The sequence below is a fragment of the Bactrocera neohumeralis genome, chromosome 5, assembly GCF_024586455.1.
Source record: "Bactrocera neohumeralis isolate Rockhampton chromosome 5, APGP_CSIRO_Bneo_wtdbg2-racon-allhic-juicebox.fasta_v2, whole genome shotgun sequence".
Classification (NCBI taxonomy): Eukaryota; Metazoa; Arthropoda; class Insecta; order Diptera; family Tephritidae; genus Bactrocera; species Bactrocera neohumeralis.
Genome location: NC_065922.1, coordinates 9989187 through 10013672, shown reverse-complemented (window position 1 = coordinate 10013672; position 24486 = coordinate 9989187). Strand labels below are relative to the sequence as shown.

Below are 24486 nucleotides of genomic sequence, written 5' to 3'. Positions count from 1 at the left end.
GACAAAGACAAAGATAAAGATAAAGATAAAGATAAAGATAAAGATAAAGATAAAGATAAAGATAAAGATAAAGATAAAGATAAAGATAAAGATAAAGATAAAGATAAAGATAAAGATAAAGATAAAGATAAAGATAAAGATAAAGATAAAGATAAAGATAAAGATAAAGATAAAGATAAAGATAAAGATAAAGATAAAGATAAAGATAAAGATAAAGATAAAGATAAAGATAAAGATAAAGATAAAGATAAAGATAAAGATAAAGATAAAGATAAAGATAAAGATAAAGATAAAGATAAAGATAAAGATAAAGATAAAGATAAAGATAAAGATAAAGATAAAGATAAAGATAAAGATAAAGATAAAGATAAAGATAAAGATAAAGATAAAGATAAAGATAAAGATAAAGATAAAGATAAAGATAAAGATAAAGATAAAGATAAAGATAAAGATAAAGATAAAGATAAAGATAAAGAAAAGATAAAGAAAGATAAAGATAAAGATAAAGAAAGATAAAGATAAAGATAAAGATAAAGATTAAGATTAAGATTTTAAGAATAAGAATCAAAACGATTAAATACGACAATATTTTTTATTCCATAAGATTTTAAGAAATTTTATATCGCAACGTTTTGATTGCCTTAGAATTTAAACACTGCAATCACTCAACAATAACAAGCAGAATTGAACGCTTCTAAATGCTTAAATCGACAATTAAGTTACTTTTCTGAAAGAAAACTTCAAAACATCGATTTCTCACTTCAATCTGTACTTGCAACCTCGCCATATGTAGACTTTAACTAATATTTACATCCCCCTTTCTTAGCTGACACACAAGCACACTTAGTTTTCACGACAAACTTTAAAGATAACCACTTTTGCGCTGCCTTTCAATTTTACGCTCCTCATTGTGCTCACATGTCAACAATATCCTTTTTCCTGTAAGTGAATTACTGTAATTTTAACTTTTTGTCATCGCTCTATCATTTGCCCCCCCCCCCCTGTCATTTCTGTGCTCTCTCATTGTTATCGTTCTATCATTTTTTTTCTGGCGCTGGCATCCGCACTTTTGGCGCCAACAAACACATACATACACTCTCACGTATACATATGTACATACAGGCACTCATATAAAATTAATGTGGCCACTTTTGCGCAGTTTTTGTTGAATCCACCGCACGAAGGCGTGGAAAGAAATCGCATTTGTTGAATATTCGCTTTTATTTCTGCTTTTGCTTTCATGAGCTCATCCGGAAGATATGCTGTGGGATTATATGCAGCGCCGTAAACACCCAATCACGTCATGTACTGTCACGTGTTTATCGGTGGAGACATATTGCCAAAGTACACACCCACCAACATGCACTTGAAGGAAGGTTATCGTAAATTTTGAAGTTGGGAAAAAATTAAATTTCTCTAAAAAGAAGAGCAAATTTTTGGGAGAGATAGAAGAGCGCACACAAATGGAACCAGTATTAAGCAAGCTAAAACTAGATATATAAACTTGATCACTGCTAAGAGGGCGGACAAGATATTAGACAGATTAAATGATCAGAGACGTAAAGGGCTCCCACGATAGTCGGGTCTACATATCAGGAACGGAACGGATTATTTTCTCTGGTCAAGAACTGTCAACTTGATAGAATTCTGCCGTTACAAAAACAAAACTAACATCGGAGACACTAACAAATAATTGAGATATGAGGTCGAAGACCCTGCTTTAAACAAGAAATAATGTTTGGTGAAATATCTCGAAACTAATATCGTGCAGAAAAAGACTTTCATAATAGTTCTGTTATTGCTAACACACCATGGAACATAGTTCTGTTAAAAAACGGGTCGTTCAGGGTACACTGTAGAAATTAAACCCATGAAGCAGAGACCTGAGATCACAATTGTCGATATTTGATAAAAGCTCAAAGAGCCGTGTTATTCTGATATATGTATATATAATGTTTTACAGAGATCAGTCAACCTGGAAACCTGAAACTTCGAAAATCAGAAGAGTAAGATTTTAGCGCTACAACAACAGAAAAAGAAATTAATCGAGAGCGAAGATTAAAGAAACGCAAAATAACATAGATGAGAGGAGATTCCGATGAAAGTTCAGAGCCAACATTCGATTTAAAATAAAAATCTGAATATCTGATTAGATAAAGTAAATCACTTTTGAGAGAAGGATGATATATAATCTGAAACTAACCGATTACGAACCACAATTTCATCCGACCATGTAGGTATATTATCACCATTCATCAAAATTACTAAACCAGAAATGTTTTATCAACAGCAATGAAGTGATCTTTGGAATACTGAAAAAAAAATGATCAGCGACGTTAGAGGTGTAAATATATGAGTTTTGAAATATAAAGGAACAGACCAAAAATTACAGTTCTAATACTAAAGGTCCATTATAAATCATTAATCATGTGCTCTCCGAGGTACTCATCACGGTATCATGGACTATTTAGAAGCAAAAAATGTCGATTAACGTCACAGATTTGGTATCCAAAGCTAAAGATTACAAACTAAGAGACATCAAAGACCGAACAGCTTATTTCAAGATCCAGGTATATTTCAAGGTTCAGGTCCAAGGTCTTTCAGCTCTTTTGTAACATTTTTCAGAGTATCAAAGAGAGAGTTAAAAAACAAAATCGCTTCTCCATCGTGGTCCTATAACAGCACAACCACTAAAGGGAAATTTTTACTTTTTACTCTTTTTCATTCATTTTCCATCTTTTTTTATGGTTTTTTTTTGTAAACGCAATTTAAAGCCCTTTTTTATGAATGTTTGATTCCCGACTATTACATTACACGCTGCCATGGTTGTTAGCGTTTTTCTCCTCTCATCCAACACACGCATACGCAAACGCACCCGCATATTTACACTGCCATATTATGCCGTTTTTCTTGTCGCTTCTTTTCGAAACCGCTATTTTGTTGGCATTAATGGCGCGCACTTAACTGGGTCGCTTGTCATCGCCGACATACTACAACATAATTAAATGACTGTAAGTGGTGGCTCTGCGGTGGTGTGGGTGTTAGTGTTGATCTTTGCGGTGCCCTCATCAACATTTATGCAAACACACACACACGCACACACATGCTTATATACATACATACGTACACGCACACAAACATTTATACAAGCGCAGTGTACTCGAGCTTCGTTGGAGGGCCTCATGTGCTCAGCGTGTGGCGGGCGGCATGTGATTTACTCGCTATTTGGACTCTTAAAGGCTTAAGCAAGTCATATAATTTCACTTTGTAAACTTTTAATGGCTGCTCTTGCTGACACATCACAATTTGTGTCACCACTTTTGATGGGTCAAGTAATTTAATGCAAGACCCATGGAAAGCTTAAGAATGCGAAAGTTTTATGCCTCGACGGCGTACAGTAATCACTTGTAAGGCAGAAATTAGAGAGAGATTCTTGCTTAATTTCGGTCGAGTGTGGGACTGAAAATTGCACATCACGCTGAGAAGTGGCAGAAATTGACTGAAGAGATGTTGTAGTTATACATATATGTACCTACATATATGTACTTTGTAATTACATATATGTGTACAAGCCCACGCTTTATAAGAATACTTATATTTTATTGAAGTCATTATGGTAAAGATTTATTGTAGAGTAACAAATCTTTAAGATTTTTTTTTACTAAATAGAGATAGCTGTCCCAATAATGGTGCGAAGTAGGTTCATTTCGGTTAGTTTACTATGCCGGCTATATAATAAGTTTTCTGAGAATAGCGAAAAGATAGTTTATGCCTGCGGAATTAGAATGAGTAAACCAGCAACACTGAAAAGATGAATCGGTTGCGCGGTTAGCGCATATTAGGACTATTTTAGTTTTATAATATTTCTATCCAAGTTTTGCTAAGAATTGTTCCTTATTTATACAAGTAGATATCTCAGTCTCAATCTCTGTCTTAGATTCATCGAAAATCCCGTATCCTACTATAAGCCAAATGAGAAATTCAGCTATTTCCACAACATATGAGAGTATTTAGCTAGCACATACACTGGCTCATGACTCTGATATGAATTCTTTCAAAAACAAATAAACACACTATTAATACCATAAGCAAAAAAAAAATTAGACTTTGTTCATATTTTTAAAATTCTTAATTTATTCTTCAAAATATATGTAGTGCCCCTCGAAGCAATACCCCTTTGCTGCAAAATACTTGTGCAAACGTTTTTACAAATTCTTGGAACAGTTTCTAAAGTCGATTTCCGGAGTAGCCTTCATTGCGCGTAGCGATTCACGTCTAATATCTTCTATTGACTCAAAACGGTTTCTCTGAAGCGTTCGTTTGAGTTTGCTGAATAGCTAGAAGTCACATGGAGCTAAATCAGGCGAATACGGTGGTTGCAGCACGATATTGGATGAAAATTGCAAAATTTAAATTAAAAAGTCTTACTATTTGTTGCCCACCGCTCTACACTGACAGTAACGACGCTACCAGCTTCATTTCGAAAGAAGTAGAGGCCAATTATTTCACCAGATCAAATCACACCAAACTACCAATTTAGGTGAATATAATGGTTATTCATGAATAATTTGTGAATCTTCTTCGCACCGGAATTAACATTTTCTTAAAAAAAAAAAATCGTTATCATTTTGAAGTTGTTCCAAGGCAAAATCAGAAAATTCACGACAGTGTGAACAATTTTATGCAGAAGCAAGTCCAAATCCTTTATCAAAATACGCCGGGTGGTGGTTTGAGACAGTCCCAATTCTCGAGAACGTCTTGGAATTGACAAATTGCGGTCTTGAATAGTTTTTAAAAGTTGTTCTTTAGTATAACTTTCCATGATGCATTTGTAAACATTACTGAATGGAAAAAACGATTAACACCATTAAAAATACCGGAAACAACACTTAGAAATCACATAATTTTAATCGTAATCGAGATCGACAACTTAATTTACTGCTGCGATATTGGAGGACTAATAAACGAGTATGATATTTCCTATGAAGCTAAAGACTGGCATCTATTTACAGATTCTTCAATATGAAGTTCAAGGCAGTATTTCTACAGAACGGCAAACAATATGTTTAGTTACCAGCTGCTCATTTCGTAGTATCAAAAGAGGAATACTGCAACCTCTAATTTTTATTTGAAAAGTAAAATATAATAAGCACAAGTGGCCATTTTTTGGTGATTTGAAAATAACGATAATTTTATTCGGCCAACGAAGCCTCATGCCTATGCTTTTTATGTGAGTGGGATAGTCGAGCCTGCGAAATACATTATGTGCACCAAGCTTGCCCACTTGGGAAAACTTTAACTCCAGTTTCTGAAAACATCATAAAAGAGATTCTAATACCAGAAAGTAAAGAAATTCTTCCTTTATTCCATATAAAACTGGGTCTTGTATTAAATTAATTGATTAAATTGATGAGAAATATGGAAAGCAAAAGGACTCACTTTTAATTAAGCATGCCAAAGGGAATAGAAGCCTGTTACGTCCAAGTCGTTGTCCCTGCGTACGACTGATTGTCGGTACTTGCAAAATAAAGGACGATTATATTGGATATTCATTTTGAAAATCTGATATCAAATTCGTAATCAGTGATCCCGAAAACCCCAAGTAACAAGTTTCAAGCCAATTCTTCAATATTTAAAATGGTCTAAAAACATGAATTTGTGACTCAAAATCCGCCATGTTTTTTGAGATCAGAAAAACAGCTTGTCGTGATGTGGTAAAACGAACTTTGGATTTAAGCGCAGCGACCTCAAAAACATGCAATGTACCAGGTTTAGTGAAATGAACCTCTCAACGATTGCTGTTGTGGACCCGTGTATATTAATGGAATTCGAAACTTTTATACTCTCGCAACAAAGTTGCTAAGGAGAGTATTATAGTTTTGTTCACATAACGGTTGCTTGTAAGTCCTAAAACTAAAAGAGTCACATATAGGGTTATATACATATACCAAAGTGATCAGGTGACGAGTAGAGTTGAAATCCGGATGTCTGCCTTTCCGTCCGTCCGTCCGTCCGTCCGTCCGTGCAAGCTGTAACTTGAGTAAAAATAGAGATATCATAATGAAATTTGGTACACGTATTCTTGGCTCCATAAGAAGGTTAAGTTCGAAGATGGGCAAAATCGACCAACTGCCACGCCCACAAAATGGCGAAAACCGAAAACCTATAAAGTGTCATAACTAAGCCATAAATAAAGATATTAAAGTGAAATTTGGCTCAAAGGGTCGCATAAGGGAGGGGCATATTTGGAAGTAATTTTTTTGGAAAAGTGGGTGTGGCTTGCCCCCTTCTAAGTTTTTTGTATATATCTCGGAAACTGCTATAGATATGTCGACCAAACTCTATAGAGTCGTTTCCTTCAGACATTTCCATATACAGTTCAAAAATGGAAGAAATCGGATAATAACCACGCCTACCTCCCATACAAAGGTTATGTTGAAAATCACTAAAAGTGCATTAACCGACTAACAAAAAACGTCAGAAACACTAAATTTTACGGAAGAAATGGCAGAAGGAAGCTGCACGCAGGCTTTTTTTAAAAATTGAAAATGAGCGTGGCGTCGCCCACTTATGGACCAAAAACCATATCTCAGGAACTCGTAGACCGATTTCAATGAAATTCGGTATATAAAATTTCCTTAACACCCTGATGACATGTACGAAATATGTGAAATTGGTTCACAACCACGCCTTCTTCCAAAATAACGCTATTTTGAATTCCATCTGATGCCTTCTCTGTATAATATATAAATTAGGAACCAATGATGATAGTGGAATAAAACTTTAAAAAAATACGGTATTTGAAAAATATGTAAATGACGTATAATGAAATCTCGATTATCACTTTATAATGCGAGAGTATAAAATGTTCGGTGACACCCGAACTTAGCCCTTCCTTACTTGTTTTGCATATACTCATGTAACTCTAGGAATTGTCTCTGAATCCCTATCTGTATTGGTCTTATTATGCACCCGAGTACCTCAGACAAGTACAAGTTGATTGTCGATGTCTCGATTGTCCTCCTCCCCTCTCCAATTTGTCCGCTCACTCATGCTTTTCTATATTCCTACTGAAATGAGAGCGACTGCAGTAGCCTGGGTAAAAGTTAAGTTTCGTTTTACACTGTCTCACGGTTCTAGAACTAAGACTATTTGCCCTGCTAGGTTTGTTTATGATTTTTTTTAATTATTGACCCAGCGTGCTGTCAAATTTTCATAACTACTTGCTACTGGGGCAAATAAAACATGAAAGCTTCTATAGAAGTCTAGGAATAGGGTCTCAAAGTCTAAAATTTTGTCTCTAAAAAGGAACATGCTATCGAAGATGGTTCAATATCCAAAGAGTTTGACAATCCAAAGCTCGAACTCTCTAAGCGGCATTGCTGACACAGAGGCTACTTAACACAATTTTAAAACTTTTTTTTGGTTCATGAGTTTTAATTTAGGTTTCGTGGTGAAACAGAACTCATGCTACGTCCAAATATTCAGATGTGACAATCTCTCCGTTACAGCTTCCCACCTGTTTTCATAATTCTTTTGAGGTACTTGATTACTTAGTCTCTTTTGTTAGTCAATCTGAACTGAGAACTCCTTTGAATTACTAAATAATCAGTACTGCATCGAATTTAAGTATTGGTTTTGTCTGTGTGGTACTAGGAGGCTGCTAAGAAGTGGCTGCGCAAAAGCCATAAAATACGCGTATTTTCCGGTCAGCTCACGAACATCCAATTAAAAAAACAATAATATTTATCTACAACAATACCACCAGCAATAACACCACAAACGCACAGTCAAAAATTTATGCGCACGATTTCGTCTTAATTACTTCGCACTCAATACAGATTTTAGAATTTTAGGCTATTTAAAGCTCAACCCTTAAGCGGCAGTGGATTAGCATAAATAATTGGCTGAAGTTGGTGAGTAATGGGTGAAATTAAAGGAGAAAACAAATACAAGAAAAACAAATTTCTGTAATAAATGAATTTAACGCTCGACGCGCTAGTAAAATTGAACGCTTTAAACATGCGCATAGCGAAGGAGTTGTAGGATTTGTATATGCAAACACACCATTGCGTATACGTGATCAAAACAAATGCCATTTTCGCATTAACACGACGAGTAATTGTAATGGAAATGGAAATGCAAAACTAATGGTCAAGGTTTCCACAAAAGCAATGCTTTTCATAAACACAAAGATATATGTGGCAGCGTCTAGTGTAAAATAGAAACACTCAAGGCGTGCAAAATCACAGGAAAAGTAAAGCGCAAAGCAATAAATATCTATCAGACGCGCTTCAAACTTCCCAAAGACGAAATTGCCAAAGACGCAAAAAGCTAAACATTTTTTGCCATTTTGCATGTATTTGATTGATTTGTTGATTTGCGAGGGTATTAAGCGGCGGGTGTGAATGTTTGTGTGTGTGTGAATCTGTGCATAAGTAAATGGCGCTTTGGCTTACAAAGCTTTTCCGAATAATGAATGGAGGCAAGCAAAACCATGAATCAATAGAGGCATGAGCGTGACTGTGTGGCCCAAATGGTGCGGGTTTTGTTGCTGAAATGCGTAGAAATAAATAACGGCTACAAAAATGGAAAAAAAGGGAAAAATGAAATAGAAAATGGAAATAGAGTACTGTACAAAAATTGTGGCATTGCAGTCACGCCCACTTTTTCTATGAAGTGACCATGGAAATTTATTTTTTTATATTCCTATATACTTCAACGTAATTACGCGTAGATTTTCCTTGTATATCTGAAACTCTTTCATTTTTGTTTATATAGCAGCTAGAAAAATATTTACTTAGATTGACGCTTGTAAATTCATTAATATTTTGTTGAATATCTGCTGTGGTAAACGAGGTCGCGTTTGTTTACTTTGGTGAATATTAACATTTATAAAATTCGTTTTATACGCCTCTTTATTATGTATGCAAATGATTTGATTAAAGAAAAACGATAAAACTGTTAAATAAATATTATGCATAAATAATTTAATGGCTTCTTTTGATGAGTTTTTCCATATAAACGAAATTAGAATAGAAATATTTGAGCCATTAGTAATATAATATTGACATTGTGTAATCTAGCTATTTCAGGAATTCATTAGAATTATTAAAAAGTATAGAGTATATACAAAAAAATATTATTACAGTGTGTCGGTGTGGAACAAAAATCATCTACATTTCTTACGTCTCCAATAACTCTACAAAAAGAAAGGTGCTATAAACTTTTAAATCCTTACTGCTAATATAATGGCGAAATTTTAAGCATATTGAGTGAGCTTATGTAGGTTACTCTTTATATTTCAGGATCTGGCAACGGTAACAGTAACTTAAAATATTCATTTCGGCCAAAAAGTGGCATTAAATCACGAACATTTTCGGAAGATTATTTTTTTAAATTTTTGACGAGGATTAATATGCAATTCGTGTTGTCTACAGTAACTTAAAATATTCATCTCAATAATCGAAACTAAATCGCGAACAATTTTTGGAGTTTACAGTAACTTAAAATATTCTTCTCGGCAAAAAAATGGAACTAAATTCCAAACATTGGTTTTTAAAACTCTCGACGTGAATTACTAAGCAATTCGTTTGTCTACAGTAACCTAAAAAATTCATCTCGACACAAAAATTTAATTAAACCGCAAACATTTTCGGGGGATTATTTTTACAACTTTTGACGTGGATTAATAAGCAATTCGTGTTATCTACAGTAACTTAAAATATTCGTTTCAACCAAAAAGTGGCATTAAATCGCAAACATTTTCGGAAGGTTATTTTTTACAACTTTCGCCGTGAATTAACTAAACAACAGTGCATCGTTGAACTTCATTAAATTTTTGGCGATGAAGCTCCATTAAGGACCACTGTTTATCGATAGTAATGTGAATGCAATCGCGTTCGTAGACCACTCCAAGACGAATTCCTAAAGGTTAACACCTGAGGAAGCGATTGATGCGTTCAGTACGTATGTTTTGGAGAGACTACCTCAGTCAGAGTGACAAAAGAGCTTCTAAGTTCGATTTTCAGTTATTATTATTTGTTTTTGTTCTGTAATACCGAAACGGAAAAGGCAACTCTCATAATAAACCAAATACTAAATCGAATTATTAAGTGCCGACAGTTGCAAGTTTTGTCATTTAAAATTTTAACTTTTCTACAGTTTAAGGAATATTACTATACTAAAATGTCCAAATCTTCCAAATAAATGAAAGGCTGAGTTGCATGAATTGCGAAGAGGTGGCAACATATTGCGTAACAAGAGCAATAATATAATTTAAATTTAATATAATTTCGAAACTTTGACAACCCACACCGGAGTTAAAAGCCGTCACAGGACAAATATTTGTGTGTTCGCCATTACTAAAATATAACTTTGCAAAGAAATTAGATTTGTGATAAATTAATATATTTGCTTTAATATCAATACCTTTCAATATAAAGTTCATAAAAAAATTTTTATAAAATAAAATTCTATTAACTAAGCATTTATTAAATTGTAAGTATTTTTGGAAATATTCTGAAGATAACAGAACATTTTATGTATGTATGCACATTCGTAATTAATGGTGAAATTTAGGAAAAGATTTTTCCACTAAATTCATTTTAAAAGTTCATTGAAATAGTTTCTGTGGTACTCATTACTGAAAGGAGTTTAGGGTAAACTATCAGTTAAACATTTGGAACGTACATATGTTAAAAAAATAAATTCCCTAATTTAATTGCACCAATAATTTAAAGATGGATATACATATAGACATCGAAAAAACCGTATTTAAATAAATAAAAATAGGTGGCAACTCTGCTCTCACAACATTCCTGCAAAACGCATTTTGCATTATTCTAGAACCCATTTTATATTTCTGAAATTATTTGCCAATTTTTATCATTTTGCATTTTTCAAATAGGTAGCAACTCTGTTCCCACAATACCCCTACAAAGCGCTTTTTCCATTATGTTGAAACCCATATAATATTTATTACAAGTGAAATCATTTGTTTATTTTTATCATTTTGAATTTTTTTAAGTGCGTAGGTGGCAACCCTGTTCTTAAAATATTCTTCAATGCCGCTTTCTATTGGAATAAATATTTCAGTATTATCATTAAATTTAAAAAAAAATCTATATGTACATACATGTATATGTATTTTTAACATTTAATATTTTAAGTAGGTGGTAACTCTGTTCCAAATTCAATGTTTAATAAAGCCTCCTGCCCACTGTTGGAATCCATTTTTTAATATTTTAAATGAAATGATTTATGTATTTTCAACATTTTATATACATACACCTAGTATGTACATACATACATATATAGAATGTATACATATGTATGTATGTATATAGAATGTATGTACATATGTAAAAAATTCGATGTAAAAAGTGGAAACTCTATTAAATTTTTTTTATTGGAATAAATATTGAAATAGTATCAATAAAATTATTATATACATTTTTTTTAGTATTTGAAGTGAATTGATTTTTATATTTTTAACATTTTATATATGTATATAAATAGGTGGCAACTCTCTCCCAAATATCAAAAATTTGTACAAATACTTTCTAATTTCTGCTAAATACATGCTGAAAATTTCCGAAGACATGCATACCTACAAATATGTATATATTCACATATGTATGTATATGTATGTATGTATATGTATGTATGCATATGTAGATATGTATATGTAGACAAATATATACACACATACATATATTTCAGTTTTAGAAAACTCTGCTTACGTATAAAAATAGTTCCTGTCACTCATCAATTGCATTTCTATGAAAACTATTTTTATCAGCTGACTCAAATCCCTTAATCTGCATAATGAATACTGCAATAGCGACAACACGTTTAACTGGAATTTTCACGGCTATTTTTATGCTTGTTTTCCAGGAGCTGGTTGCCATCTCGCCGGAACGACGTAATTGGCGTGGCATATTTATAGCGTTGCTGGTAATAGCAGCAGTCTTCAGTCTCATAATTTTCTCCATTTTCCTGCTGTCGCCAGGTAAGTGACACAAATGATATGCAAAGTCAACAACATACACGAATAACTGTATATATTTACATATACTATATATGTATATAAACTAAGTGTAACTGTACTTATATAAGTAAAAATATTATATAAAAATAATGGCGACATGTGCAATTTCCCCAAAGACATTAAAATTATTTGACGCATGAGAGGAAAGTGAAAACTTTTCACACACACATACATATATGCAATCAAATATATGTACATATATATGTGTGTGAGAATATCGCTCTGAAATTAACATTTTCATGCGTATTTAGGCGTGCTGCTGCCATTTATGCCGACTGTTATTCGCTGGCACACCCTTTTGGTAGAATTCAAACTCTCAGCCCTCCCCCTCCTCCTGTGCGCTTTCATTAATTTGCCTCATTTAATTTCCATTCTAATTTACATGCAATTATAGAGGATGAAGGGTTGCGCATACGCGGCCGTCACATGGTGCTGCCAGACATTTTAGGCAAAAGTTTGCAGTGGAAGCCCTTCAACGGCACTTGGAGTAGTGGTAAGTGTGCCAATATGTGTGTTGCATTACTTCTTCATCTAAACTTGCTTTCTATTTATTTTCTATTTTGCAGACATTGAACTGATTTACCGTGACCCCACGGGCGGCTTATCGATATTAAATCTAGACAATTACACAACGCGGGTCCTAATGACCAACTCAACATTCGTAAGTGTTTGTTTACAGCTTTTCTCAATGTTCTACCTACAGTTTTACCTTTTTAAAATTTGAAATATTTTCTCTTTTCCGCTTTCCGCAGCGCCAGCTGAATGCTGAATCGTTTCTCGTATCGCCCGATCAGAAGTATGTGCTGCTGCAGTCCGACAGCAATGCGGAAGGCTCCAGGTGGGTTTTTGCGCATAAAATTTGCGTAAATAATTTGTTGGGCATTTTATTTACACTTTCCTTTATACACGACTAAATATTGTTTGTTAGAAGCTCATTTCTTTTGTATTTTGTACGCCACTGCAAATAAACAAATACTCATTTTAAAATCGCAGTGGGTGGTGGAAGGACAAATTCAAAAAATTTTGAAATTTCTATTTGTTGTGCCTTCCACGGCTGATAGAATGGAATATATATACTTTACCTCTTTACCTCTTCGATCAGCTAAAAACGGGTTCCACGGAGCGGCAATTTCAGTTTTGGGAACTAGAAAAAATCACACGCATCTAAATCTGGTGAATACGGTAGTTGATCGATGGAATTTATTGCGTTTTTGGTCACAATCGTGGCTCGATGCGATGGTGCATTATCATCGTATAAAATCAATGAATAGTTCTTCCACAATTCCGGCCGTTTTCGACGGATATTCTCACGCAAACGCCTCAATACGACCAAATAGAACTTCTTATTGACCATCCGTCCCTCCGGAACAAATTCATGATGCACTAAACCACGAATATCGAAAAAACAATAGCATCACCCTTATTTTTGAGCGGCTTTGAATGTAGAATCGGAATTCGCATGATCAAGAATATTCAAAGAAACCTGTTTCGGTACTTTTTTTGGAAAAAATTCAGCTTTAACGACGCTAGTCGAGGAAGAAAGCGTTTCATACTCAAAATATCCGCAAAAATGGTTATTTGGCGATTCCCCTGTACAACGTACGACACACTCCACTCATGTGTGGTGCGCAGGCCGGAACACGTCGAGAAGTGACACCCCCCAGTACAAGTGCACTTGATTGAAACGACGCTGCACCGAATGGCGGTCTGACACACGGAACAGATTGTGCGAGGAACCAGGAGCTGCTGTGTGACTTTCGCACGAAAATTGAAGCACGTCAGATTGGGAGTCATGATGCCTGTCTGAGCTCCTGGGAACCGTAGAGATCCTTTGTTGGTCTGTCGACTGGGGTGAACTGGGTGCAGATTTCATAGCTGCAGAGGCATAATATTCGCCATTAACGTTTATACACTTTTGGATACGTTTGAACTAATTGTCGAAGCTCTTTCGTCATTCAGATAGAGTTACATTCATAAAATTTTTCAGAACACCGTTTCAGGTGTCAGGACTATACTGTGAATTACTCATGAAATCGATGTTGTACTCAAAAATGCAGTTGATTCAATCGATGTATGAGAATGACGGTTGGTGTTCATGAAAGTTCCACTCAGTATTTGCTGTGCTGCATTGTTCTAGTTTCATGTCCATTCAAAAAACCAGACAACCATTTGCTTGGAAGACCTTCGTGCGCGAACAGCTTTTATTGGATTCGACTCACCTGGAAACTCGCATACTGTCGACTGTCGTCTTAACCTTACGATAGGTCACATAACGATCTTGCAATGCCAGCATCCACAGTTTCCGAAAAAAAACTAATTTCGGACCACATTCGGGAAATTCGTCTTGGATAAACAGTGGCCCTTGAAGAAGCTTCATCGCCAAAAATTTAATTAAGTTCATCGATGCACGATTACTGACTTAATTCACGTCCCGAGTTAGTTCCACATTTTGGTCGCAATGAATCTTTTAAGTTGCTGTAAACTACAGAAATAGCGCTCGGATGTCAAACGTTCTGAATATGTATAATATCAAAATTGTCAATCTTTAATTTATTCTTCAAAATCAATGTCGTCTCCTTCAAAGTAGTCCCCCTTGACCTCAATACACTTGTACCTATCCTCGAAACAGTTGTTAAAGTCAATTTCCGGAATAGCCTTCACATAACCGTGATTTTTGTCCTCTTTTGACGTGGTTTTATTGGGTTCTGCTCACCTTTCCTACGATATTCCAATTGGTCATCTGTTTTCGGGTCGTAAGCATATATCCAAGACTCATAGCCAGTAATAATACGTTTCATGACTTCCATGTAGTCGGAAACTATTTTCCACAGAAGGTATTAAAAATGTTGTGATTTTGGAACCAATTGTACTTTCGCTTCTCTTAGACCCAAAGGATCTTTCAAAATGGTTGTCACTGATCCTTCCGATATTCCAGTGATGCCAGTTAGATCTCTGACCGTTAATCGTCGATTCTTACGTCAGACCTTGGTTCATCCCTAAAAATACCTACCTTAAAATTTTTCTGTCGAATACATCATTTAATATGTGAGATTTTAGCTAAATATGTTAACACATAAAATGATTTGGCGCGAAAAGTCGAAGAACTCGGTCCCTTGGTTCCCTTAAGCCCACATACACATTATTAAGAACCGTTATTCTGGTTGATTGTGATTCCTGGACGGTTTCGTCGCATAAAATTTTTTCGACATAACAACTGTTAATAATTCCTCACCTACCAACCTTGGCATTAAATTTTTTTTAATTTTTTCTCGAAAATTTTCAAAAATTCTTATTGCCGTGGAATGCACCATAAGCTCTGCTATGCGTGCAAATGATCACCGATAAATAATTTACGCCACAAATGATGCAGGAAATGACCGTCTCTTGCCAATACATATCACAAGAGCGTGAGCCACATGGCGTATGATAAACATTTCCTCAAATGCTGAGTTAAAGAAATGAAATTTTATGACAACGCTAATATTTTTTGCGTTTAACTACCGTGTGAGACGAAACAATACACACACTAGCTACAAACATATGCACACATATTCATAAATATTTACACTACACGCGTCCATTGAACCACAAGCACACATACAACAACCACACATTAAAAGCAGATGCGAAATAGCTCATAATTTTAATTATTAACAATTCGTTGGAATTATTTTTTATGTCTCAATTGCTTCCACGCACCAACAACCAACAACGACACACAGGCATCACGTTTACGAGGTGCAGACAGCGAACACCTTTCCGCTGGGCCCCACAGAGAACATAGCGGAGCCGCCGCGCCTGCAATATGTCACATGGGCGCCCAACGTGCCGCCCGCGCCAGCCACAACCACAACAAGCACCACCACGACCACCACTACAACAACCAGCACAACCACAACAACGCGCGCACCAACCAACACAACAACAAATGCGGCACGTACAGCGAACGGCGCTGCGGCAGCGGCAGCCGTGAATGCTTCAAGTGGTGGCAGCATCTTGCTGAGCAGCTTGGCGGGCGCAGCGACCGGTGGCGGTGTGGGCAAGCCGCCACCAAGTAATTTTCAATATCCGAATGGCGGCGCGGTGAAAGCGTTTCCACAGAATCAAGCAATCGCCTTTGTGTACGAGAACGACATCTACTACAAGCCGAAGGTTCAAGGCGAGCTAGTGTGCCGCATAACAACAACAGGTGAGTGGGTTAGAGTGTGTGTGTGGGTGGCTCAACTATTTACTGTTAGTTTTTTATTATTCAAATATTATAAGTTGCCACTGATATGTGGCAGAAGCTCTGCTTTCTACATCCAAATTTTTTCATCTTCCTTTGTTTACTTCTTCTTCTTCTTCGTCTGCTTCTACTATCATGTGGGTGTTTGCTTGCCGGCATCAGGTCGCGCTGGCGTCGTCTACAATGGCATACCGGATTGGACGTATGAGAACGTGCCGGAGCTGAATGGGCGCAGCAGCGGTCTCGCCTTCTCACCGGATGGTCTATTTTTAGCCTTTCTCACGTTCAACGACAGCGATGTGAATGAATACAAGTGAGTACCGTTATGAATATTTAAAACTCTATAAAATGTGTTAACAAAATGTGCGCTATAATTATTGGCTCCGTGAGTTCGCTCCCTTTGTCAAGCAGACGGCTGACGTCAATACAGTTAATCGTGAAAGTAACATGTAAGGAAGACAAGTTCTAGTGAACTTAATTCTTATTATTTCAGCTTTCATTGGAAATGAATAAATTACGTAAAACGTGCATACCCTCAAGATCACTAATTGAAAGCTCTAAAAAGCTCGTAAAGCTCTTTAATCTACAAAATCCCTCTGAATAACTATTTTACTCTTTCTTAATCACAAATTGTAGATAGTCCACCCACCAGACCTCCGGTTCCAATGTCATGGTAAGATGAGATAAGATAAATAGATGAGGATTGTACCGTGAACTAAGGCACATGCCTTGGAGCTGTTGCCAATACCTCTCTGTGTCTACTCCTTCATCCTTCCGTATCAGCTCTTTCACGGTTTGAGAACCCACCGCGACGAAGAGTTCAGGTCCAACCACGTTAGTGTATGATGCGGAGAGGGCGAGCTCATCGGCCAGTTCATTCCCGACAACACCTTGGTCACCGGGCATCAAATAAGCACTTGGTTCCGTTCCAATAGACTATTCAGTCGTTCTCTATACTCCAGCACCAATAGCAAGTTGCTCTCGTAGGCAGAGATTGCTTTAAGTGCCGCTGCTTGTCGATGTACCGCTTGATTGTTCTATCCCTAAGCAATAGCTCGAGAGTGGAATAGTTCCATTCAGCCTTACTGCTAATCTCGAACTTCCTGATAAAGTTTACCCTTTTGGTAATGCTGCCCCTTGGCAGTAGAGCCACTGGTATAACACCACTTAAGCCCTTCATCCGCGGCGATGAGACTACCTTACCTCTGCCAAACACTTCTGCTGTCATATGAAGCAGACTACCTGTCCGATTACTTGGTGAAGCTTTTTGTGAGCTCACTTCAAGTGCTGCCGTCGGGCATGTGCTCATGGCACCCGAAATGGAAATGCATGCAAGTTGTTGCAGCTTCGATAGTTGAAGGCCTACCGAAGTCAGCAATGTTTTTGAGGCCCAAGCTACCATGCCATACGTAGTTATCGGTTGCACGATCATAATGTACAATCACCTGACAATCCTTGGCTTACAGCTCCAGGATTTACATGCTGTTTCCACCAAAGAATGGAATCCAGCGTAAGACCAAGATATTAGACCATATTAGCCATCTCTACCACTCTACCCCAAGGGTTAGGTTGCTGAGGCCGGGCAAGAACCACCTGTCTCGTTAACGGGACGATGGTCGACTTGAGGGATATTCAGCTCAACTTCACTGCACCACAGGTTTAAACCCCTTTGTCCTCAGTCGCAGAGAGTGTCTTCAAATTTGTTTTTAGCTATAACAACAACGTCATCACCATATCCTTGACAGCGGAGGTCAGTCTTATTGAGACTTTCTCCAAAAGAAAGAATCCTCACCAATAGAGATGAGGTTCATATCCAGAACCACGAAAAAATTTCGAAACTTTGATGAAGTCTAAATTTCTCCTTGTAATTTGCTATACTATTTTAATCTTCCTTTACTCAATCTTCCTTTTTTTATTTTCCCTTCCTCCCCAAACCATAGATACACCTGGATGGGGGACGACATCAAGTACCCTGCTGTGCTAACACAACGCTATCCCAAAGCAGGCGAAGCCAACCCGAATGTCACCGTGAATGTGGTGAATCTCTCCGTCCTCAAATACATCTTCCCCACACAAATCAAACTTCCAGCCGATCTCTCGAATGGCAGTTACATTGGCGCACTCACCTGGGCCACACCCATTGACCTCTCCGTGACGATCACCAATCGTGGTCAAACGAAAGCTACAACGGTTGTTTGTCGCGCACCAGACTTCCATTGTCATCCCGTACACACAGAAGTTACGGTTAATGATGGCTGGGTGCTCCCAGCTGAGCGGCCCATATTTTCCGCACGCAATAGCGCAAATCTCAAACGAAACCAACAACAATTGCTCGCCAATGGACTGAATGGCAATAATAGCTACCACAATGTGAGCAACGGTCAGACTACTTATGAGATCTCACATGGCGGTTATCTGCTCAAACGTCTTCCGGTACGCGATGGCGAACACGGACACTTCCGACATGTGGTCTTCATCTCTTCGCTGGATCGTCGACCAGTGCCGCTCACAATGGGACGCTTTGAAGTCACCGAACTTTTGGGTTGGGATGAGCCGCATGAAATTGTCTACTTTATGGCGGCACCGGAAAAGCGTCCGGGTGAACGGCATCTCTATAAGATCAGCCTAAAGCTGAATGAGACGCAGAGCAATCGCGCGTATATTACTTCAACACAACCGACATGCTTGACCTGCGACAACACCATATCCACGTTCCGACTGACCGCGCAGGGTATACGCGTAGAGGACGCTGAAAATCGGAGCGACGATGAGACCGAGTGTTACTATGATATACCGAAGAACTGTCTTTACAATAAAATCTACTTCAGCAAAGATTACTCGCACTATGTGCAAGAGTGCCTGGGACCGGAGTCGCCCAGCGTCTATATGGTGGAGACACAGAGCAACATGAAGACGTATATACTCAATGCGGGTCACAGCTTACGACACCGTCTGCAACAGCTCGCTTTGCCACAAATACGTACGTTCAGCGTAGAGATACGGCACGGCTTCCACGCGCAAGTGCGTCTCTACCTGCCGCCAGGAATGCGCGAGGACGAAGAGGTCGCTTTTCCGCTCATACTGCACATGTAAGTTGAAGAAAAAACTGAGTTTATCACTTTTGCACTCAAAGCGGGCGCAAATGAAACTCAAATCCTTGCTTTATCTTGTCTACTTGCAGCAACGCGGCGCCCGGTTCACAGCTGGTCACCGAAAAGTATCAAGTGGATTGGAACTGGTATTTGAGCAGTCAGCGCTCCATGATTGTGGCGCAAATTGATGGACGCGGCAGCGGCTTCCAGGGCGAACTGCTGCGCACACAAGTGCACGGCAAGCTCGGCACCGTCGAAGTAGAGGATCAACTGGGCGTATTAACGTAAGCATTCACTACTAAAACCACGCACACACGTGTGCGCCGAGACTCATAAACTTGCGCGTGCACACTTATTTCATAGCACTAAAAGACACTGACCTCAAACTTTGAACCAAATAAACTCGTGTAGACTCATTAAGCGAGCTCAGCGCTCGTCAACAGCTCTTACTCACTTTACTTACTTTATTGCTTTTCTCTTCCACACACACACACCTTTAGCTACCTGCGCGATAATTTGAAATTCATTGATCCGTCACGTATTTGCGCCTACGGCTGGGGTTACGGCGGCTACGCGGCCACCATGACGCTCATCGATGACTCGCACCAGGTGCTGCAGTGCGCTGTGGCCGTCAACCCGATTGTCTCCTTTGGCTATCACTGTAAGTTTGCAATTCGCAGTTACTTTCGCTACACTTGACTCACAGCCCACACGTCCATTGTTTGCCCTTATTAATGGTGTATTCTTCTGTTTCCTTGTAATCGTTGCAGACTCATTTTTCACCGAACGTTACATACCGCTGAAGGGCGACTACTTGCGCGCTCTGCAGGAGGCCGATTTGACCATGAAGGCTGGCAATATTAAGGGTCGCAATTTGATGTTGATACACGGCACGGCGGACAGACTGGTGCATCAGGAGCACACGTTGATGTTAGTGCGTGCGCTGGTGGATCAGCAAGTCAAGTTCAGACATCAGGTGAGTGATTTGTATTCGCAAGTGGGTGATGTGGTTTTTTGGTAATGGAGATGCTACCAAAAATAATTTTAAGTCCAAAACGTTAATGTTTTTACAATCGACTTCATGAATTCAGCCGCGTTTCACCGAGCTCCGCACATACTTTAGTAGAATTAAAAAAAAAGATAATGGAATATTTTCTAGCCGCTGCCATTCGAAAATTACAAGACTAAGAGGTTAGATTGCTGATCTAACTATTAAAACCCCCCAACTCGACTTATTGAGGGCAAATATCACTAGATCTCTTGTTATCGATCTGGGGCCGAAAAGCTTTTGCGACAGCGCACCGATGTGGCCCAACGCTGGCCAAATTTCCGCGTATCCCAACTATCTAGAAGTAGAACAAAAGAGGATACGGACACATCCGCTTTCATTCTACCGATGGCGGTTCAAGGGTGTCTTTTCTTGCAAGCTCATCAGCTTTACAGTTTCCTGCGATTCCGCTATGGCCTGGCACCTATACCAGTCTTATCACAAAGATACTCGATGCTATTGATAGCGAGGTTAGACACTCTTTGACCCGAACTGAACGCTTTGTTAAATGAGGTCGCGTAAATCTAGTGCTACCTTAATGACACTGCAATAGTCAGGAAGTCTGAAGCTGGAGTTGATAAAGAGCTCCTGACAGTAAACCCCTCCACTAATCTTCCTCGCATGCTCTGACCCTTCCGTAAAGAAGCTCACTGCCCCTCTCTTCCAACGGCTTCTTCTCACCCACAACTCCCTGGCCGGTATATGGATAGAGAAGAACCAGAGTTCGTTTTGGCACTCCACAATTCAAATGATCAGGTAGGAAGTCAAAGGGAGTGAGGATTTCCGAATGTTCAGACATGTGGTATTTTAGGAACCTAGACTCTCTGAGTCTGATAGGGACTTTCGCAGCCTTAAACCTTCTAACGATGTCTGCGGGCAATATGTGCCAGATGGCGTTAAGTGCTATGGTTGCAGTGGACCTTGCTGATGAATGTTTTCGAGTTTCTTTGCAAGTGTGGTCTATTCTAGAGCCCTCCACCACATAAAGACGCCATTGAACATAGTGGACTTGACTACCAATGATTTTGCAATTACAAAACTGTACTTACATTTATTCTGAATGAGTTCTACTAAATGCCACCATCTTTAATTTCCATCTTTGCTTCCATGTTTATTTCCAGGTCTACCCCGATGAGGATCATGCGATGACGAAATCACTCAGTCACGTCTATAAAACAATGGAATGGTACTTTGATGAGTGCTTCGGCCCTAACGACGACACCGAATGGGATCCGACGGGACTGTTTGTGTTCAAACAATAATTAATCATTCACAGTGGTGGAGAGGTCTATTTGTAGAAGCAAGTACTAAGTAGTTGCATAAATTAGTGTGATTAGAGATTCTATAGGAAGCACGAAAAAAACAACAATTTAGCGATTAAAAAGAACAACGCGTTACAACAATAAAGTTCATATGCATGTAGTGATGAGTGTTAAGGGAGTACGCTGGGTATGCAAGAGCATGTACTCATAAGTAGGTGAGCAAAGCGGAGAGAGTTTGAGTAATTATACCCTGGTCTGTAGATTTTGTGCGAAGCGACAAAGTTGGCGAGTTCTTAACTAGGAAAATTCAAGTTTTTTGCATTTTTGAAAGAAAATAATATTATAAATTAGTTTTTATATTTGCAGGCTAAGCAAAAACATTAAGCTAAATAACAAAGCTGATTAGAAACAAAGCTTAAGTTATATAACACTAAGTGTAAGTGGGTATGTGCAACAGAAAATTATGAAAAATAAAAAAAAAATAAAAATTATTTAAAATATAATTAATTTTAAATAAATTAAAGCTAACTAAAAGCAAACGAGTAGCGAAGGAGCAAACGCAAACTGCAAGCAACGTGATTAATTTGTGCGACTGATTATTGAAATATGCGAAAAAACACATTTAATGAGCATAAATAAACATTTTAATTAACAAATTTAAATTCAAAATAAATAAAAAAAGAAATAATAAATATAAAATTAAAAAAAAATAACAGAAAATTAAAAAAAAATTAATGAAAAATAATAAATAATTAAAAACTTATGATATTATATTCTGATAATGACAAAAAAACAACAAAAAAATAATTAATTAACCTAAGTGATTGCATTGAGTTAACGGTTTATCATATTTAACGTAAATTATATATAAATTTAATGTATTTACTAATTTTTTATACTCGTTCAAGCGTGCATTCCGCAGTCGACTACACGTGTGTGCAGCAAAACATATACATAAAATATTTATTTACGGTATTTTTGCATAAACAAACAGGCATAAAATTTATATTTGAAAAAAAAATATATATATGTATATTTAATATTTATTTACCGTTAATATGTTGCGATATTCATTAAGTGTATAGTTAAATGTACTGTTATGTGTATTTACAGCTGCGCATATGTATATGTGAAACGCTCCAGGCAGCGCTCTTGTATATATGTGTGTATAATTGATTATACCGTTATTCACAAAATGAATTAAAATTGACTGAATGTTGTTTTTTATAAGTATATGTATGTATGTCATCAATTGCAGTGCATAATTTTGTGAAAATTTACATTTTTTAGCTTTAAAGCGTGTGTTATGACTAAATTATGAATATTAACTAAGTTCGAGCAGTCAACAGATATATACTCGTATATATGTATATGTATATGTGGAATTTGGTGTTAAATTAAATAAATATGTAGGTATGTGCATTCAATTTTTTCAACACGATTCCTGTGAATTATATTGAATTATAAGCGCGTACGCTTGTTTATAGCTGCTAACAAGCTGCGCTTTATGTGGTATTTCTGCAGTTATCTGCATTAGGCTGGGTCAAGAAATCGTTTATTTTTTACTCGATGCTCTGAAAAGTAGACTGGTAGATACCTCAAAACAATTATTTCTAAGCATGAGTTCTTAATTGTAATACGCTCGTTCACGGTAAATCGCACAGTTCCCATAGTAAGAAAAACTCAAAATTGGAGAACCTTCATACCTATTAATATTAAGAACTCTAGAAGGAGTTTTTTTCAGGTGTCAGCCAACCAGTTTTCAGAGCAAAAAATAAAAAAAAAATATCTATATATTTTTGGAACCACCCGAATATATATATTGGGTAGTCGAAAAGTCTTTTAATTTGATATGATTTTCGATATGACCACCTTTTGCCTAAGCTATGGCCTTGAGACTGTCAAAAACCGAATCGCAAGCTGCCCGAATGTGGCTTTCCGGTATTTTGGCCCGCTCACGGACAATGGCTTTCTTCAGCATCTCGAGACTGGTGTATTTTTTACTTCGGACTTTGCTCTCCAAAATGGTCCAGAGAGAATAATCCATTGATTCGCATCTGGCGAACTGATACAGCCATTGTCGGTCGTATTGAAGTTTCACGTTGTTTTTTCATTGGTTCACTTGCTTTGTGAGACGGTGCTGAGTCTTTTTAAACGTCCATGGTTTGCGACCGAAATATTTGTTTTCCTACGGCTTCAAAGCAGCCTCCAGAACACTTTCCATTTACTTTGACACTAGGCTAGATGAAAACAATTGGAGAGCGTAAACCCTATCGGTTTGAGAGTTTACGAATTGCACAATTGGTGTTTGAGCTCACGAACAATTGCTGGCTGTGATTTTCCAGCTAAATATAAAGCAATCACACTATTACGTTTGAATTCCATCGGTGATCACGTTTTTTTGCGCTCACTTTTGGCAAAACGCATTTGTACACTTGTGAACAATACTCCAAACTGTCATTTAGCTAATTTATAAACAGCTGATTCTAGTGCAACAGCTGCGCGAACGGTCTGAAGTTGGTTACACTTCGAGTGCTGGACCTTGTACTAATATTACTAATAATACCATTTTGGTCGACCACTTTTTCTTTCATCTGTGTAAATCGAAATTTCGAAACTGCCAGAACGGAAGCGAGCAAACCATTATTGTGCAACACGAACTGATACAGCATCGTCTCCGTAAACTTCATAAATTTCATTTGTGGCTTGCGTGGCATTCTTCCCTTTTTTATACAAAAAATTCAAATCTTCATTATTATCACTCATTTTTGAAAACAACTCTAACTTTTATTCAACTTCCCGAATTT

The 24486-nt window shown here is 37.4% G+C and overlaps 1 protein-coding gene across 4 annotated transcripts in view; it reads left to right on the top strand.

Moving 5' to 3' along the window:
* LOC126759050 (inactive dipeptidyl peptidase 10) overlaps window positions 1–22140 on the top strand; it is a 380650-nt gene extending 358510 nt beyond the window's left edge. For all 4 annotated transcript variants that reach the window (XM_050473624.1, XM_050473625.1, XM_050473626.1 and 1 more), the window contains 11 exons: window positions 11899–12013; window positions 12447–12545; window positions 12619–12713; window positions 12805–12890; window positions 15775–16241; window positions 16440–16590; window positions 18218–19366; window positions 19459–19653; window positions 19870–20030; window positions 20140–20345; window positions 21539–22140. In XM_050473624.1, coding sequence (XP_050329581.1) covers window positions 11899–12013; window positions 12447–12545; window positions 12619–12713; window positions 12805–12890; window positions 15775–16241; window positions 16440–16590; window positions 18218–19366; window positions 19459–19653; window positions 19870–20030; window positions 20140–20345; window positions 21539–21679 — 2865 coding nt within the window. In that variant the 3' untranslated portion in view covers window positions 21680–22140. The remainder of the gene's footprint in view (window positions 1–11898; window positions 12014–12446; window positions 12546–12618; window positions 12714–12804; window positions 12891–15774; window positions 16242–16439; window positions 16591–18217; window positions 19367–19458; window positions 19654–19869; window positions 20031–20139; window positions 20346–21538) is intronic.
* The last annotated feature ends 2346 nt before the right edge of the window (window positions 22141–24486 follow it).